We start from the raw sequence: 20,184 nt of genomic DNA on the forward strand, positions 1-20,184 counted from the left end.
GGCAGGCTTGTGCTACTCTAATGGTGCAGTGTTTACACACCACATGCTGTGGGAGCACCAAAAAGCTATCACTGTGGCAGAAAAGGTGCCCCCTTTCCAGTGCAAAAAGGAGCAGCATTTTGCTGCTTCTTTTTGGCCAGAAAAAAAGCCAGATCAGGGATGTGGTGTGCAGTTGCCATGGCCCCAATCTGGCACTCAAAGGGGCGGCATCAAGCCACCCCTATATAGCCATCTGTTTCAGCCCTTAGTTTAGTTGCTGCTTAGGTCTGCCAAAACAGGGTTGTCAAACACCTGTGTGTATGTGTATGTGCCTTCATATTATCTGTCAACTTATGGTGACCCCATGAACTTCATAGGGTTTTCTTAGGCAAGAAATCTTCAGAGATAGTTCCTTCCTTAAAATATAGCCTACAGCCTCTGCTATTCATTGGTGGTCTCCCATTCAAGTACTAACCAAGGATGACCTCACTTAGCTTTCATGATCAGACATGTTCTGCTGCCTTTAGGGTATTTAGTCCCAATCAGGTCACAAAAAAGGTTAATTTTTCATTTGGCTTGGTGGATCCCAAGCTCTGAATGAGAATACACAGTTTGGGACCCACCAAGTCAAGAGAAAAATAATAGGCTTTTTTGTGACCTTTAAAAGGTCACAAAAGGATTAAAAAAAATGCTGCGAAACCTGAGGTTGCTCAAATTTCTCAGTGAAAAGATCAGTCACAGCAGACAAGCCTTTCTGAATGATAGATTGTCTACCTACTATTGGTCTTCCATAGGGATATACAGCTACATGGAAGTATTGAGTGGATGATGCTAGGTTACATTTTCAGTCCTGCCTGAGTGACAGTGTGGATCAATAGTCTTAATAAGCACAGTGCTCTTGGTATTGGCTGGGTTCACTTGCATAATACACCCTCGCTTTTCTCCTTGTGGGAGACTTAAATGAGTTTCTGAGTATCATGGCAAGCATTGCACCTGGTGTTTTATGGTAAGGAAGAATAGAGAAGTGCATTTTGCAATACACCAGTATTTATTTTTTTCACAACTCTCTGCCAAAAGCTGCAAAATTATTTGGAAAGAGATGGGTGCTGGGTTGGGATGAGTTGAAACATTCTCATCATGCATTGAAATACAGATTTCATATATAGAAACTGCATTCCTTTCATTGGGATGTCCATTCAAAGGCACATCCCCACACACTTTCTGCCACAGGGAAAAAAATATGAGTATTTCTGTATAGTATTCTCCTCATAGTCAAACATCTCAAGGTGTTCTGAAGGATTATTTAGCACAGAAAAACACACACTTTTTGTGCACAAAAGCTGTGTGTATTTCTGCATAGAATAGTCCCGCAGAACATTTTGGAATACTTGGAGAGTACTGCGTAAAAGTCTTGCATTTCTGATTTTCTTCCCGGTGGGTTTCTGGATTATTAGAAAACTTGTTTGTTTGACCAGGACTGAATAGCTGAGAATATTCTTCCCACTCCTACTTACAAATCAGCAGTGGTGTGGAAAATATCTGCAAGCCAACATACCAAAATGCACAAAAGAGTAGAACAAAAACCAAGGGGTTTGGGAGAACAAATATTTGAGCACCCTCTACAATTGCCCTCTACAATTACAATTTTCCCAGCAAAACCAGAACCATATAAAAACTCAGTGCAGCCCAGTAAGACTTGCTGTCACAAGAATAATGTAAAAAATGACTTAAAAGTGGGAGAATGGGAGGCAAAGTAAAACTCATAGAGAAGAGATTGTTGATTTCCCCTTTGTGTTTAAGGAGAGGGAAACATGGAAGAAAAATTTGTGGCTTCATCAACAGGGGAAGGCATGGAGATGATCAACATGGTCGAGAGCCAGGACTTCCAACAGCTGGGAAATGCGGCAGTGAAGGACATCTTACTGGACTTAGCCATTTCTCTGAACACAGCAAGTGTCATGCTCTTTTTTTTATGCGTGACATAGAGCCAGAAGTCTTAGCAATGGTAATGGATGAAGACAACCTGAACATCTACTTGTGCTTCATGATTGCCTACTAAGAGGTAGCTGTGGCTTCATCGCTCATGACCAAGGCATTTGGGGACCTTCACCCAACAGGGACTTTTGTGCCAGCTAGCCATGACTCCAACTATGGCCCCCTGAGAAAAGCAATAAACCCCCTAACCAAAGCTTGTAGAGTCTTTTTAGAACCACAACCTTGCTGTTTAATCCTCTCCTTGTGACACATTCTCACAGGTTATACTATTCTGGGCATTTGTTGGCTTTAGTAGCTAATTACATGATTAAACTGTAGTTTTATTGATTAACTACATGATCAAACTATTTGTGGACTGTACTGATGATTCAAATACGAGACTACATCATTGACCATGCACACAAAAAAACTAGATGTCAGGAAATAGTTCCAGCTAAGGATTCTCAATGAAAATTTCATTTGTTTTTATTTTTGGTGAGGGAGTTTTCACCAGGCAACCCTATAACAGTGATGGCGAACCTATGGCACGTGTGCCAGAGGTGGCACTCAGAGCCCTCTCTATGGGCACACATGCTGTCGCCCTAGCACAAAGTTTGCCAGAGTTTCTTACTAGAAAGCCAGAGGGACGTGGCACTTTGCAATAAATAAGTGGGGTCTGGGTTGCAGTTTGGGCACTCGGTCTGTAAAAGGTTCTCCATCACTGCCCTATAACCTTCAGGTACAATACTTACCTGGCAGGGGAGATACCTTGATAATGAAGGTGGTTTTTGCCAGAGTGAGGCTCATCCATTGCACTCTGGCTGCACTGAACCCTGCAATTTCCCCAAATGTGGGAAACATGACTGCATAATTTGTGGTAACAATGTGTCTGGGCTGTTTTTCATCAAGAGAGAATCTGAGAGTCTGGCTGCATATGATACACACCAGGCTGGGAGCTAGGGCTTCAGTATTCTGAAAGGAACAGTTGTGGAAAGCTGGAAATGTTTGCCTTGGAGGTACCTACAGCCTCTCTACTCTTCCACCTTCCTTTTGATAGAGGTGATTAACTGAATGAGATAACAAGTGGGGAAAGTAGTAGGGAAAAACTTGGCAATCAGTTACAATTCATCTATTCTAAGCATACTTCAAACAACAGCCTTCCCCTTTCTTCAACAGTCAGGTCAAGGCCAAGGCCCTTTCCCATATGCTCCAGAGTCTTTCCCCCAATTCCTGCATTCCATCCCTGCTATTTATAAGTGGGTATGAGACATACTGTGTGTGTTTTCCCACCCCTGGAAAATTGCACCCAGGCTGTTGTTGCTGCCTCTGTGGCTCCCCCGCAACCATCTACAACATTTTCCTCCCAACATGGAGCTTAAACAGCCAGTTTAGCATCCTATCCAAGTACCCAGATCCCTGACAGACCAGAATCTGTCCCTTGAGGTTGCTTCCACCAGTGGAGCAACCATAGAGAATGTGGCATGCTCATTGCTCAGGAGAGATGTGCCTTTCCCTGGCTTACTTTCTGTACAACTGTGGCACAGTCATTGCTGTTAATGGAGGGCTAACATACAACTCAGACTTGCATTTACCTTTAAAAAAGTGAAGAGACATCTTTGTTTGGCTCTCCAAACCCTGCTGTTTGCAAGCCTGCTATTATCACAACCCGACTGTTATAAGATTAGCTTTTGTAGAAACTGGAGACAACAATAAAAATAGTTAATTTTATTGACTGTACTAGTCACTACAACTTAAAGGCTATCACAGTGAACACTAGATTACAAAAATAGTAACAATAGTTTCTAGAATTAAGCTAGAGTGAGTAAGAGAGAAATGAGTCAGAGTGAACTGTATGAAAAAGTAAGAAATAAATCCACAAAGACATTTTCATGCAGATATCCACTAAAATGAGTAAAGGCTGATTTAAAACATGGCAGTGTATTTGCACAGCTTCTATTTGTTTCAGTAGACTTGATGCAAGAAAATATTCCAGTGGATCACACATGCAATGTGCAAGGGAGAAAATGCATTATCTGCAACTGGAGAGCAATGAGAATAATCAATGCTTTAGTCAGCTATAATTTTTAATGATTGAACTGTGGAAGTTACATGTTCTTATTTTGTGGGGACTCAGTAACAGCAGTGTATCTCCTACTCCACAGAAGAACCAGAGAGAGATGTCCCTGAGTTTTACATGGCTGTTCCTGAGTTATACAGATATGTATTTAGTTTATTTTTATATGATTTTCAAGAAAACATTAATATGCAGATCTGGAAAAAAAAAGTTAGGTTTTTCTTATCTTCCAACTGTAGTCTTTTATTCTAATAAAGAGGACTACCAGACTCATCTTCATTTCTCCTTCTGAAACCACAATGTATTTAATTATATTGGGATGAGGAGTGGATGACATGGAAATCATAAGAAACAGAGCCAAACTATATGTTACATTAGCTGCCAGTTTTATTTTGAAGGAAAAGCAGCTGGACAACAGCTGGTGGTGGTGAGGAAAAGCAAAACTGAAGAGGCCAGCAAAGGCCAGTTTTGTTGTCTCTTTAGTAAATATCTAAACCTTTCTTGTCTTCCTCACTAGCACACACTCCCTATTATGGATGCTGAAATGGAATAAAATTTATCCAATTTGTAAGATGATATCTTATTAGACTACAAAGCAGAGGAAAACCACAGAGCTGGAGAAAGCTGTAAAGCTCCTGAAAGACATGCCTTAAGAGATATTGGTAGTGGTCCTATCCAGTATGTACCTGAGATAACAGTGTGGTTGCTTTTATTTGAAATATATATGGAGATTTTTTTCTTTACATGTTAAGCTGTGATCAGTGTTTTTAACTACACGATGATTAAAATTCAGTAAAGCTGCAACTTGCCAAAGAAACTGGCTTCAGACATTGGACTGAATCCACCGGTTTGCCTTTAGATGACAAATTAGGAAGGAAACACAATTTCCCTTTGACTTGGGGTTGTATGACACTCAACCATAGCTAAATAGCTCAGGTGTACAATATGACCTCAGCTATACAATGTATGAAATAAAAATAATAAACAAGTTTTTACTTAGGGTCAATTCAAAAACCAACCAAATTATAACATAATTACAATTTTCTGCAATGTCAGAACTGATAAACTATCATTTGCAATCCAACCTCAAACTATAATCAGAAACTATGTTTTGAGGTGGACTTGTAAAGCATAGTGTTTGCAAACCATGCTTTTTGTAAACTGCAAAGTATAATTTGGTGTAATGTCTGAAGTAATACAGTGACAGCTATGGCCCTTGCTTTGTCTTCATATGAAAGAGAGCATATAAAGCTGAGTGATAAAAAACAAAACAACCAAAAGCATACAAGCAGCAACTATGGTTTGCTCTGGTGTATTCGGAAGATCAAACACAGCATAGTTCTGACTGTGATGGTCAACTCATGATGGGGTGTACAAATTGAGACTTCAAGTGTGGGCTCACAAGACGGACAAAAAGACAGTGGAGCAATGAGAGAATGGTGTAACGCAATGTAATTTCAAACAGCAGGTTAGAATTAAATGGGTTAAAATAAATGTCCCCCTTTTAATGTAAACGTAATCAATATTTTAGTTTTTTTAGTATAAATGTAATGTCATGCCACTTTCTTTTTCTTACTAGCTCCTACGTCTGGAATTTTTGTATGAAGGAACATTCAATCATGTGAGTGCCTACTTATGCTCCAAAGTGGTATAATTCAGACACCAGTTCAGCATCTTAATGACAATTACATCCTGGTTTCATTCAACACATTCAGCACTTCTGTTAGTACCAGTGATGCTGCAGCACCTTAATGCCTCAGCATCCCATCATCCCTTTCAAAAACAATTTCTAAAACAGTTAGAAAGTCTCTCTGTGTTGTGTTCACATCTGATTTGAACAGTGTCACTAGACGCAAATACCAGAGACTTTGAATGCAATCTTCAGACCCTTGGTTTGAGCCTTTCCCCAAGTCAGGTTAGGATGATGATAAGTAGTAGGATGTTTCCACAGCGCAGTGTCTTCTCTGTATGCTATTCCTCCTTGGCTGGAATGTCTTCCACCATGACAAGTGGATTGCACAAGAAGAAATGGGGAAAACCCAGGTAATGGGCATGATTTAACACCACTGAATCCACATGATCCCATAGTTTCTGTCTTTTGTATCAATTGTCCTGTGTGTTCTTCAAGTTGTTCTACCAGATGTGACACTTTAGAGTTGGATTCATTTGTGACTTACTTGGACAGTGGAAGAGTCTGGAAAAGTCCCGGCTGTTGCTTAAGGACCCAAGGACACGAAAGGGTGGAGGGCTGTGTGGATCCCTATGTAAGAAGGTCTGCAGTCCCTTAGGTCTTGGGTGCCCACACATAGCCTGTAGAGAAGATAAAGTTGTAAAACTTGATATCTGATGGGGTTTGGTTCTAGGACTCATGCCCCCACCTCCTGTGGAAACAAAATCCATGGAGTCCCCACCATTATATAAAGTGGTGTAGTAAAAGTATGTTCCTTGCATAAAATGGCAGAATCATGATTTACTGTTGGGGTTTGCTTTTTTTGAGGGGGAGGAATATTTTCAAGCTGTGGATGGTTGAATCTGTGGATGCAGAATTCATGGATACATAGGGCCAACTGAACCGAACAGCAAAAACTGGATCCTTTCCTACATATTCCTTGACATTCCTGTTTGCTGCATTGGGTACTTGAGAGACAAGATATAAACTTTTAGAACAAAAAGTACAAACATATTTCCTAGGACAAATTCAACTGTAGAATTCAGTCAGGGGAAAAGCTACATAGGTTGGATGCCATTTGGAATACACCCCCCAAAAAGTGGGATGGAAAAGATGTAAATGCTTCCAACTTCCCTCTCTATTTTTCTGTTCAAACACTTGGTTACATAAAATGCCTTTCTATTTTAAAGATACCACTGGAGTTCAGTTACCTGAGTGTGTATGTGATGTATACTTAACTCATTCCTGATTCTAAACTGCCTTGAGCAGTTTAGTTTGCAATGACTTTATTGTTGCTGCTGGCAAGCTGTAAAATGCTGGAGGGGGGATGAATTTTGAAAGGTAGGGGCAGCCAATAGCATTTAATTTGATTTTTATTCCCAGACTTTAAAAGCTGGACCCTATCTCCAAAAGAGATGTGGCACCCTGGATAATCTGAAGCGGATTTACTACACATGGAGACCTCTGGCACCAATAGGACTCATGCCCCCACCTCTGCGCCACCCCCCTGGTGGCGCAGTGGTTAAATGCCTGTACTGCAGCCATTCACTCAAGACCACAAGGTTGCGAGTTCAAGACCAGCAAAAGGGCCCAAGCTCGACTCAGGCTTGCATCCTTCCGAGGTCGCTAAAATGAGTACCCAGACTGTTGAGGGCAAATTAGCTTACTTGCAAATTAGCTTACTTCCTGTTCACCGCTATGATCTCTGGAATAGCGGTATATAAACAAAATAAATTATTATTATTATTATTATTATTATTATTATTATTATTATTAAATATAAGGTCAAATGGAACTTCTTCCAATAGTGTTTTGTACAGACATCCTCCAAGAAATACCCTCCAGATGTTCTGGACTATATCTTGTATCATCCTCAATAGCCCTACTGGCTGGGGTGGTGGGAATTGTAGAACAACCCTTCCAGTGTGTTGGAGAAGACTGTGTTAAGGGTAGAAACAGATGTGGGGTGTTCAAAAATGATAACTACTAAAACTTTTGAGCCACTACAGATGTTACTTTAAGCAGCCGCTTTGGGCATTCAACTGCTATCTACTCAAGGGAGCCGTATAATATCAGATGAGGGAACTCACAAAACTCCACATATACAGTCCATATAATACTCCCCAGTTCTGGAGCCTACCCAGGTCACAGAAACTAATCTGAAATATCTGCATATTCCCCTCTGCCAGTGTTGTAGTTCCTAAGGGAATACAAAACACTAACACCAGTTATTGCCACCTCCCCTTGCCCAAGGGATACACACTAATTTTGATATCTGGCCTCTGTGATCTCTGGTCAAACAAAGAGGTCTTGCAAACTTTTCCCCTTCTGTCAAGAGGACCTTATTTAAAAAGTGAAGCTACCACTGAATGGCACAGTCCATTGCAGTGGTGCAGAAGACTCAAGTACAATTGCTCTGAGCACCTACTGGATAGAACCCCTACTGTGGTTGAGAATGTGTTCACACTCACTGTTCTGAATGAGCATTTTGCAATGCTTGAAGATGAAAAAGATATTTTCAAGGCTATCTCCATGGTCATACCTCACGTTTCTCACAGGTCTCCAGCTAAAGCATCCCCACTAGATAGCTGTCCAGCCTCTTTCTGAAAACATCCGAAACATCTTCACCACGACTCTAGGCAATTGGTCCCATTGATGAACCCCTCAACCTTATCAAATGCTTTGCCAAAATCCAGATAAATTAAATCACCAGCATTCCCACTATCTATTAAACTAATAACGCGATAGGAAAAAAAATTAGTTTGGCAGGATTTGTGTTGACTAACCTATGCTGGCTCCTACCTCTGGTTCCTAGAACCACTCTACTATCATCAAGATACTCACAGACTCCAGTATAATCTGCTCTAATATTTTTCTTGGTATTGAGATTAGGCTGAGTGATCTATAGTTTCCCGGATTTTCACTTCATTCAAAACTTCTTTCCAGTTTGAAGCACAGCCTTTCATTATGACTCTTTGAATATGGTTGTTGAAAAATTATTAACCAAGAATGGTGTGCAAATATTAGTTAGTCCAAGTCTGAGCAAATCTGGAAATTGTCATTTGTTAGAAATCATGATCAGAACCTTTAAATCTTCCCCAATTTCCACTTGAACAAAAAAGAGGAAAGAAAATGGTGGGAGGAGGCATGAACCCATGGATGAACATAGTTTGTGTGCATAATGACAAACCCATGACGTTGCTAAGTCTGGATGGGGCCAAGTGCAGCACTTTCTTTATTTGTATTGGCTATGGGGAAACTGGTCTGTTCGGAAAGAGGAAAATGAAGCAAAGAAACTCTGTCCTTCAGCAGCCAGGAACATGTTATATATGTACAGCGACTGCAGTACAGATGCTGCACTACACCTAGTGGTATGGTAGCAATAGGAGCATAGTATCAGAAGTTTCAGGATACTTATCATCCCCCCTCCCCCCGGCAAGAAGAAGAAGAAGAAGCAGTAGCAGTAGCAGCCGCTGCCTAAAGGAAGACAGAATGATATAAAAACTTTAAGACAGGGGAATGGTGTAGCTCAAGGCTACAAACCAGGCTACAAGCTCCAGAACAAACCAAAGAAAACACAACAATAATAAAACAAAGGTTGAATTACGTGAGCAAAACTGATGAAGAAGAGTTGATGATGTGAGAGCTCAGGCCAAGGTAACTTTTTCACTCTGCTCTGCTTTGCCAACCAGTTCTGATAGGCCTGTAGATTAAGAAGAGGGAGGGGGAAGAGATTGAGAGAGAGAGAATATAATCTCAAAATACATTTCACATATTTTGGCATGATGTTGCAAGAACCGTGTCAAGTGAAATGCTTCCACTCCAACAGGTTGCCAAGTAAGTACTTCCAGAAAAGATAACTCTAGTAAATGATGTGTTGAGGGATTTGATGAGTGGTTGCTCCTACCTATTACTTCCAAGATTCACTTGTTCAATTTCCACCCTCAAAACTGTTTCAGCAATTGAGACTTTAACATTGGCCACAGAAAGCTAGAGTAGAAGGGACATCTACCATGAGGAAAAAGAGAAAGAAAGAAAGAAAGAAAGAAAGAAAGAAAGAAAGAAAGAGTTGCAATCTTCTTGGCTTGGCTGGTAATTGGCTCTTTCCACTAAGAAACAGAAAATCAGCCTAGAGGCTCCTACATCAAAGCAGATCTCCCTGATCCTAATGGGAACAGTGCCAACCAGGTGAGTAAAAGGTTCTGTCTTGTGTACCACCTGAGTTTGAACCAGGGAGCTCTGCTTCTCTGAGCCTAGGGAATGGGATGGCTTTTCCAGAAGCAGTATACACTGTAAGATAACTTTCTGGCAGCTGCCACCACCTCAGTAATAAAACAGAATGACTCACCTAGGTTCATAACTCATGTTATAATAATCCTACAACAAATCCACCCTACTGTTGCCTTGTCCTCATATCTTAATAGAAGGAGCATTTCTGATCAATTGAGGGGAGAGGAACCATTTAGTGGATTCTCTGCAAGTACATTCATTAAGTAAACAGCAATAATAATATTAATAATAATAATTGCCAAAAAGCTATCATATACTGTATACTTCTTCTGGAAAAGCCAGCCCATTGCTGTTGTTGTTGTTGTTTTTTACCCACCTTGCCCCATGGATCGAGGCGCAAAACAAAAATGAATACATAACTATAATTCTATGATTCTATCAGTTAAAACACATCATATCTATCTATCTATCTATCTATCTATCTATCTATCTATCTCTATATATTCCAAACAGCAAACGTTGATTTTGTAATTTTATTTAAGAGACACCATTTTACTATGCCATTGTATATGATAGGACTTGAGCATCCACACATTTTTGTATCATGACGGATCCTGGAACCAAATCCAGCAGATACCAAGGGGTCCACTGTAATTTATTTTCCTTGTTGCTGCCACCTACCTTCGTTATTTTGGGTTGTTTTGTCTTTTAAAAGTTATTTACATGTAAAAAATAAATGTAAGTCATCTTGACAACTTAGCCATGGAGCTGTTTCAACACATCTCCATGTTTTGCAGAGCAAAACATTTTGAAATAAATGAAATAAATGGTCCTAGGAAACAGTACTTTTGTTGCTCTGAGCTCAGATACAGTAATGGTAGATACGTTTAGGATGAGTTTATGGGGTCTTTTTTCCAACCTGTTTTGTTAGGATTCTGTTGGACAAAGGGAATACAGAATGAATACAAGAATGCATGCTTAAGGTACATTGATACTGATGTGCTTTAATGGCCAAAGTTTAGCCTGTTAACTACTGCTATGTCTGTTCTCTACTTTCCTTGCCAATTGCACTGGGGAAATACACTATTCCTCCAGGGAATCTATACATACCAAGGTTGATTTTCATGACCTGCCAATCTACTGCTCATCACAGATTCTTTGACCACATAGTATTTGTAATTCAGTCAAATCCATTCCTGCATTAAATTAGTAGAAACCAAGCACTGTTGCATTGTCTTGCAATGCAATAAGGAGCTCTGGGGGCGCAGTGGTTAAATGCCAGCACTACAGCCATTCACAGCCACAAGGTTGCATTGTTGATCCCAGGCAGGGCTCCTGGTCCACTCAGCCTTGCATCCTTCTATAGGTCGCTAAAATGAGTACCCAGCTTGTTGAGGGAATTTGCTTACACATTGTAAATTGCTTAAGGAGTGCTAAGCGGTATAGAAATGTATTTGCTGTTGCTACTTGCTATTGCTATTGCCTCTTGCAAATTCCACTGCAGTTCCACTGTAATGCCCCATGGATTCTGGAGCAGTCCAAAGAGATATTTTGTCTTGTCTTTTTCCTCAGCAACTTTCCTTTTTTGCACAGCTCCATTGGTCACGTATATAGAAATGTGCTGGCCAAATGGCCGTAATAAAGTTATTATTATATTATTATTATGTATATAGAAAAATTATAATGTGTCTCCATGTGTTTATTTCTTTGTTGGGGTAATTTTTTTTCAGGAGATCATGCAAAATTCTTGGAAAATTATAGTGGGCCCTTGGTATCCACTGGGGCTTGGTTCCAGGAACACCCCCGCCATAGTTTCCAAAATCCATGGATACTCAAGATCTATTAAATACAATGACATAATAAAATGGTGTCCCTTATACTAAATAGTGAAGCCTTCAAGTCCTTTCCAACTTATGGCAACCCAAAGGCAAAGCTATTGTGGGGTTTTCTTGGCAAGATTTGTTCAGAGGGGGTTTGCCATTGCCTTTTGCTAAGGCTGAGACAGTGTGATTTGCCCAAGAGCGCCCAGTAGGTTTCATGACCAAGAGAAATACACACATATATATTCCCCTTGCGTACATCTCTCTCTCTCTGTGTGTGTGTGTGTGTGTGTGTGTGTGTGTGTGTGTGTATTAGAGTGGGAATATTTTCAAATCATGAATGGTTGAATTCATGGATGCAGAATCCATGAATACAGAGGGCTGACTGTATTTTTTTGGGGGAAAATGAATATAATATAATAATACTGGTAGGATGATGTTCTGGGATCCAGTTATGCACAGCTTCAGCAAATCAGTGTGTTTATTCTTGTTAAAAGGAAATTCCAAGCTCTGAATAGCTTTCCAACCAGCACTCCTGGACACCTATCAAATCATAGTAGTTTTCTATAAGTGTGAGAACACAAGAATCTGCTCACTGTGGGAGAGGTGAGTGTAAACAGACCCAAGAGCAATGTATTTAAGAATAAATCAGGTAGGTGTCAAGGAGAATGATGTGAGTTCATCTGAGAATATAGCAGATAATGAAGAAGGTAGAGGACCCTCCTTCAGCGGAGGAGGATCTTAACTGTTGTATGGGCTTTGAAGGTGAGCTAGTTTTGATACCTGGTAAGCAATGGCAAGTCCCTCTGTGTCAGCAGCATTCTCCAGAAGAGTAAATGAGCCATTGATAGGGTAGCCTTCCAGGGAGTAGCTCCCATACTGTTTCACAAGGCACTCAATACCTTGCACCAGTGTTTTCATATCACAGGAGGAACAGTTCTTTGTCAACACTGTAAATGAAAGGAAAAGCCAGGAAGAAAAGCCCTAAGTGGTGATTTATCTTATCAGCTACTGCACTTCAATGAAATTTATAAGATTTCTGCAGTACAATTCACATGCCCCACCTCTCTCCAGTAAGTACATTTTTGAGGAGAGGAGAAAGGAATTGGAGAGGAGAGGAGAAAGTTCCATCATTAACTATCTTAAACATACCAAGGCATCATTTGGCATCTCCTTGGGCCCACTCTGTACAAGTAAGGGGCTGATTATTGTGACATGATAACAAGAGAGATGTTGAGGGTGGGGTAGGGTATGTCCTCTTCGTTTCCTCCATTTTATAAAAGTGTTTTTGAATGTCCTGTTCATTTAATTTGCTTTGTGCCATATGGTTTGTTTAAGACATAGGTCATGTTCATCATCTCTTGCAACTGGCCATGATAGGTGGCACTGAGAGGTGTTTTGAGTCCACTTTTTGGACAGAATTGCTCATTATTCAGGTGTCTTGGATCCCCCTAACGAGGCCATCTCTTGTATAGAGATGTTCCTGAGTCTGGCTGTTGCAACCAATGCAACTCGAGTCATGCCTTTCCATTCTCTGCCTCTTCATCTGCCTCCTGTGCACAAGCAGAAATGCAGAAAGGCGGACAAGGTGGACAGGTGGGCCAGGGGTGGTAACCATGGGGCCATCAGGCAAGCTAAGGAGGCACACAGGGCCTCTTCCCTCTCCTCCTATGCACCATGTATCAGGGACGTAGCCAAGGGGGGGGGGGTTCTTGGGGTCTGGACCCCCTCCTTCCATTAGAAAAATGAATGGTGTGTGCTGCTGCACTGCCGCACCCAAGCCCCATTATAATGGTGGGACTTAGTCTGGACCCCCTCCCCCTTCCTAAAATCCTAGCTACGTCCCTGCATGTATGTCTATTTTTCATCCAGCTTGGGCAATTAGTGGCAGCAATGCTCATAATGCCATACCAGCTTGGATGCATGAGATGCCAATAGCTCCAGGGAGCATGCTCAGTTCCTCCCCCACCAGGGCAGGAACAGTGGCAATCCTAGTGGAGCAGCTGCAGGAATAGGAGGAGGAGGCGGTGGTGACAGTGGAGTCCTCACCCTCAGCTGCCACCTTCATGGAGAGGCCTTTGCCTGGAGACACCGGCACTTGTGCACTGAAGACAGAAGAAGGGGCAGAAATCAGAGAAGCACTGGGCCAGCATGCAGGAGGAATCATGTCTCCATGAAGAAGAGGCCTCAACAGAGCTGTGGCCTCAAAGGTCTGCTCAACTAGCAGCAAGATTGCAGTGGGGCTTAGCTGGGCAATGGCAGCTCTCACTAAGGACATGCCAGTTCCTCCTTTTCTGGGTCCAGGGTGGGCTATTGAGTTACTTTCCAGCTAGCTGAGCAGTCCTGGAAAAGGTTGATGGATTGGGCAGCAGTACTAGCCCACCTCTGGCATGGCAGAGGCTGCCTAGCTGGCAGGAAGGAGGTTGGATGGGTTGAGCTACAAACATTAATATAAAAGTTAAGTCATGCTTCTAAGTCATGCTCAAAATGGAGGACATTTTGAAATTCCCCCTAGACAGAAGGTCGAAAATGTAGGGCTTGTCCTGGAAAAGGAGGAGGTCTGGTCACCCTGTCTGGGCAACATCTTTTCCCTCCCTGACATTTCCTACCATTGAAAACTACTCCCTTCTGATGCTGCTTTGTAGATAAGAAACTATGGAGTTAATCAGACAAGGGAAGTTGGAAGTATAATCCAATGGCAATCCGAACTATGGAGTTTATCAGACAAGGGAAGTTGGAAATATAATTAATGGCAATCTGAACGCAATCATGGGGTTTAATGTCATTGCGTGATAGACTACCACATGCAATTTCGGGTAATGGGAAGTCAGTCCGAACACAATTTGAATTCATGTTAAATCGCTGAACTAGCAAATTCACGTGAATGCATTCTGGCCCCACTTTCTTTTCATTCGAAATTAAGAAAAATTCCTTCTGTGTGATAAACTCCTATGGCTGAGATTTCAATGGAGCTGGCAATTAGTAATGAATAGATCTGGCCTTACAGAACTATGACATCAAAGGTACATATAGCCAAAGACCCACCCGATGACCCACAGTGCTTCACAGTACATACCATAATCATAGAAGGAATGAAGCAGCTCATGTGCCATGAAAAATCCCATGGCTCCAAAGTTCACAGCACTGCAAAACACACAAAATAAAACCTTAGAAACTCCAATTGGCTATATATGGATGGATGATCACAGATTTCTAGTCATGAGATCAGAGGAAACAACCTTTTATGGACCAAAAACTGGTTAAAGAACAGGAAGCACAGAGTAGAGGGAAGTGGTCAGTTTTCTCAAAGATGGGTTTTCTCAGGGATCTAGAGTAAGAACACTGTTTTTTAACCAGGAGAAGTATCCATAGGGTTAATTTATCTTTTCTGATGAAAAAGAAGGAGAATAAATTTGCCTTGCCACTGAGAGATTCCACAACCAAGAGCAGGAGTGCCATGATTTCAGACAGCAAAATTATGAATCTACCTAGCCACAACCTGAGTCAAGCAGGGAAGTCTGTTTTGTCAATGGGCTTATCCTTCAAACCCACACACATGATACACTTCTGCTGCAATCTAGAGGCCAAACCATACTTTAAGTACCATAACACCAGTCAGAACAACAACACACAAGGATCACATCTGTCTCCTCAATGCAGCAGTAGAAACTACAGTAATATATCTCAGATTCATAAAAAGAACTCCTCCTAATGGCTGGCGCATGGAACTAGACTTTTACAAAGAATGTTTCTGCCTCTGTGCCCAGACAGAAATAATCAATAAGAAATGTACAACAGAATCTCAGTTGAAGGAACAAGATGCCATATACAGCCTCAAGAACATCCCTAATATTGTCATCAAAGAGCCTGTCAAAGGAGGAGCTATTGTTACCATGGACAAATCTGCCTACAGGAGGTGAAGATGCAACTCTCCAATACCACATTTTACAGAATCCTATCTTATGATCCCACAGAGGAATACTGGAAGGAATTATACAGGCTGCTTAGGGAATTTCTCACGGAGGCACAAAACCAAATCTTTATTGACACACCGCAAGAGCCCCGACCAGGCACATTCTATTATTATCCAAAATACATAACAGGGCCACCCTGGATAACCCATTGTCTCCAGCATTGGAGCACTTACAGTCAGTGTCTCCAAATATATGGACAATATCCTTAAACCATATGCCACCAACACTCCCAGTTATGTGAAGGACACCACAGACTTCCTACAGAAAATACAGGCAATCCACAACCTTCCAGGCAGGGACGTAGCCGGGGGGGGGGGTTCTTGGGGTCCGGACCCCCCCCTTCCATTAGAAAAATGAATGGTGTGTGCTGCTGCGCCACTGCACCCAAGCCCCATTATAATGGTGGCACTTAGTCTGGACCCCCCTTCCTAAAATCCTAGCTACGTCCCTGTTCCAGGAAGCACCATCTTAGCCACTATGGATGTGGAATTCCTGTACATCAATATCCTCCACAAAGATGGACTACAAGCCATCAGGAACATCATTCCAGATGGGAACTTATCAGATCTAGCCATCAAAGTCTGCCAGTTTGCTCTCACACACAATTACTTCACGTTCGGCAACAACATATACTTTCAAGTTAATAGTACTGCATGGGCTTGTGCAGGGCACAACATGCTAATATCTGCATGGCTGACCTAGAACAACACTTCCTTAACTTCTCCACCCATAAACCACTCCTCTACTTTTGGTACATTGATGACAACTTCATAATTTGGACTCATGGAGAAGACTCACTCAAGACATTCCACTAGTTTCAACAACTTACACCCCACCATGAACCTCAGTCTGGAACTATCTACAGAACAGGTTTACTTTCTGGACACCACAGTACAGGTACAAAATGAACATCTAAGCACCACACTATATTGCAAACCAACTGATTGCTACATGTACTTACATGCCTCCAGTTACCACCCTGAACACACCTCTAGAGCCATAGTCTACAGCCAAGCCCTCTGATACAATTACATCTGCTCAGACCCACAGGACAGGGATGCCAAACTCAAGGAATCACAACAAGCATCATGTGCATGTGATGCCCCAAATCCACCCCCAGGCTGGCCTTAATGGCTGGTCTGAACAGAGCCTTAGTCTCAAAGATGCTACAAGATCTCCCTACATATTGATTCTACAGACTAACATGGCTATATCTTTGAATTGTTTTTTAATGTGTTCACAAAGAATCTGGAGTTAACACTGAAGAGGTAGACATGATTGTAGATGACTAAATTATTTGGGATGGTGAGGATGAACATTGATTGTGAAGAGCTCCAAAAAAAAAAAAAAAATCTCAGACTGGGATAATGGGCAGTAAAATGACAAATGAAAATCAACATACACAAACAAAAGCTAAGGCATGTTGGACTAAAAAAGTCCTATCATCACTTGTGGAACCTGAACAGGCAGCAACTGATAAAAAAGGATCTTAGGGTGGTAGTAGTAGTAAATTACTACAGCCAATGTGGGGTAGTTGTTTGATTGTTGGACTAGGACTCTGGGGAGCAGGCACCTCAGTCATGGAAACCCACTGTGTGACCTCAGGTAAGTCACACTCTCTCAGCTTCAGAAGATGGCCATGGCAAACCTCCTCTGAGGCAACCTGCCAAGAAAACTCTATGATAGGTTTCATTTAGGGTTACCCTTGATTGGAAACTACTTGGAGGCACACCACCACCACCACCACTACAGGACATTACTACAGTCGGCCCTTCTTATACACGGATTTCTAATACACGGATTTAAGCATACATGGTTTGAAAATGTTCCAAAAAAGTATAAATTTACCTAGATTTTCCATTTTTATAAGGGACACCATTTTGCTATGTCATTATATGTAACGGGACTTGAGCATACACGGATTTTGTTATACACGGGGGATCTTGGAACCAAACCCCAGCGTATAACAAGGGTCCACTGTACACATGATTTTTGAACAGGAATTACATCTGGAAAAAAGTGGGTTTGGTGACACTTACTCCATGACAACACCTACCCCAACAATGGTCCCCCAACCACAGTCAGTGTGTCCCTTTTCATTGATGGAGAAACCCATCAATGAGCTGTCAATAGTGCAAACGCGCCAGTGTGAAATGTTACTGCCGGGGCAGTTGTGAGAGTGACAGTTACATGTAGCCAGTTTCCTCTCCTCTCTTCCCCTTCTGCCTCTCCTCTCTGTCTGTCTGTTTCTGTGGTGCATTATATGGATACTGCAGTTGATGCACCAGTTTCCTGTTGGCTGGCATTCCATAGAACCCCATTGGCCACTGTGGCAGCATCCGCACTGCAGAAATAATCCAATTTGATGCAACTTTAACTGACATGGCTCAATGCTATGGAATCCTGGGATTTGTAGTATTATCTTGTGACACTAGAGCTCTCTGACAGGGAAGGCTAAATATCTCACAAAACTACAGTTCCCAGAATGCCACAGCATTGATCCATGACTGTTAAAGCAGCGTCAAACTTGATTATGTCTGCAGTGTGGGTGGAGCCTGTGTGAACAGAATCTTGGACCAAACAGGTCTGGTTTGCTCAAACATCTCTTTGGTAATTTCTGTAAACCTCTTTCTGATACAGTTTCATGAATAGGTAATAAATGTGTAAGATTTGCTCTATCTTCCTTACCTGGGAAATTCAGTATGGAAGAAAGGGCTGCGGAACATACCAGCAGGAAAAACAACAGCATGACGTCTCAAGGAATAGTATGAATGTACAGACCAAGGGGCCACTTCCCAGCTGAAAATAACAATTTTCAAAGACAATAGCAATGAGAGGAATTATTTGAATCAACATTTTTATTCCATCTCTCTCTTCTCTTAGCCTACTCAGTGGTTCTCTATCTCTATGTTACCTACATAATGGTTTGCATAATGCTAAGTACTGGCCCATCAACTCATGTTTGTCAAATGATAACTGAAGTATAAAATTAAGTTGCATGTGTGAATAATGTAACATCACAAAGACCTTTGTCTGCTTTGAAGTTACTCCAAAATGCAAGCTATTTCTTCCCCAGTGGACTTAGTTCTTACATGCAACTGCAAGTCACAAAGTGCAAAATAGTCAAATGATGTCCAAGCAAAATTCTCTCTATGCAAATTTCTTCATAGCTTTCAGACTTTTTAATTACCTTTTTTATTTCTGCAGTGGCAGCAATGCATTAGCTATCTGACTGCCTTCCATTTTTAAAAAATTTCTGAACCTTGTTCAGACTGTAGCACATGAACTGTGCTAGTTTTCAGTGTTTTGAATTTAAATTTGAAGCTTACTGTTGCACACTAGTGCAAACTGTGTATTGGTTCAATCACAGAGCAAAAATAAATTTTGACCCATATTGAAATATGTCCAATCTATATACATTGTTCACTTGTATTATGTTAAGAAGAAAAAAGATGCAGACTGAAAGCTGTAACAAACAATGGTATGCCACTGTGGTAATAAATTTTAGACATTCTCCAAGTAAAACTGGAAGGCGCGTTCAATGAAATAGTTGAGCAGAGCACCGCTATGGAATAATAACAGAACGGAATGGGCAAAATTCATTTGTAACACCATAGTCTATTTTGCATTAACATATTATATGCTTCATCCCAAAAGATAAACATACTTATCCTGCAGATGGGAATTGCCAAGTTTCAGCGAGAACCTCTTCCTCAGAGACTTCAGGCAGGCAACCACATTATGGAAAAAGTTATCTTCATAAATTTCCAGCTGAGGGAAGAATCGTATAGTGAGATTAAAGGTGGGGGAAAGAAATGACTGAGATTCCTAAAAATATTATCTTGGCATTGCCAGTGAACACATTTTTCTTTGATATCTCAGTGGATTGACCTCAAGCTCTGTTTCTGCCTAAAGATTCCACAATAACTCTTAAATAATTGTATGTGTCGGTGTAGAAAGCAACCAGCTGGACTTTAAACATGAATATTTTCTAAAGATACCTACAGTTGGACACCCTGTATCCAGATGACTGTCATCCCGATGTGCAGATCACCTCAGGTGGATGGTTGGCTTTCCAGTCAAATACCCTGCAATGTCTCCATTAGGTAGTGTAATTGGCTCGGGCCCCATTTCCACTTACAGATAAATCGCTGTGTGATCCAAATCGATGGATTGATTCAACAGCGGAGCATTGTTCCCACTACATTTGCCCTGATTGCATTTCCCCCCTCCAAAATAATCCACTTGTGGTTCACATGCAGGCATGAATCAATTCAAAATGGACCCGCTCCAGCCAGATGAAGGGCAAATTTAAATCGATTCTGATCCACATGTGGTTCACACTTGCACAGAATCAATTCATCAAAAAAGAAGTAGAAAAAAATCAGTGTCAAAAGATCGTGGGTTAAATGGGTCTAGCACACCCCCCCCCCCTCAGAATTGCTTCAGTGGATTAAGTGGGAA

General features: G+C 41.4%; 1 protein-coding gene and 1 non-coding gene across 4 annotated transcripts in view; one reads left to right on the top strand and one right to left on the bottom strand.

Annotated features, from left to right (window-relative positions):
- Positions 1–2,697: 2,697 nt before the first annotated feature.
- On the top strand, positions 2,698–2,856 carry LOC149323389 (U1 spliceosomal RNA). Its single transcript, XR_016279625.1, has one exon. It is a non-coding gene; the product is annotated as a U1 spliceosomal RNA (small nuclear RNA).
- An 807-nt stretch (positions 2,857–3,663) lies between these two features.
- The window catches only part of KEL (Kell metallo-endopeptidase (Kell blood group)), a 54,671-nt gene continuing 38,150 nt past the window's right edge, over positions 3,664–20,184 (bottom strand). For all 3 annotated transcript variants that reach the window (XM_089488881.1, XM_089488882.1, XM_089488883.1), the window contains exons 14-19: positions 19,388–19,491; positions 18,409–18,519; positions 14,823–14,890; positions 12,530–12,696; positions 9,304–9,399; positions 3,664–6,337 (exon numbers count right to left, since the gene is read on the bottom strand). In XM_089488881.1, coding sequence (XP_089345007.1) covers positions 6,161–6,337; positions 9,304–9,399; positions 12,530–12,696; positions 14,823–14,890; positions 18,409–18,519; positions 19,388–19,491 — 723 coding nt within the window. In that variant the 3' untranslated portion in view covers positions 3,664–6,160. The remainder of the gene's footprint in view (positions 6,338–9,303; positions 9,400–12,529; positions 12,697–14,822; positions 14,891–18,408; positions 18,520–19,387; positions 19,492–20,184) is intronic.

Source organism: Sceloporus occidentalis, unplaced genomic scaffold (genome assembly GCF_023333645.1).
Source record: "Sceloporus occidentalis isolate IW3139 unplaced genomic scaffold, rSceOcc1.0.p SCAF_1, whole genome shotgun sequence".
NCBI classification, from domain to species: domain Eukaryota; kingdom Metazoa; phylum Chordata; class Lepidosauria; order Squamata; family Phrynosomatidae; genus Sceloporus; species Sceloporus occidentalis.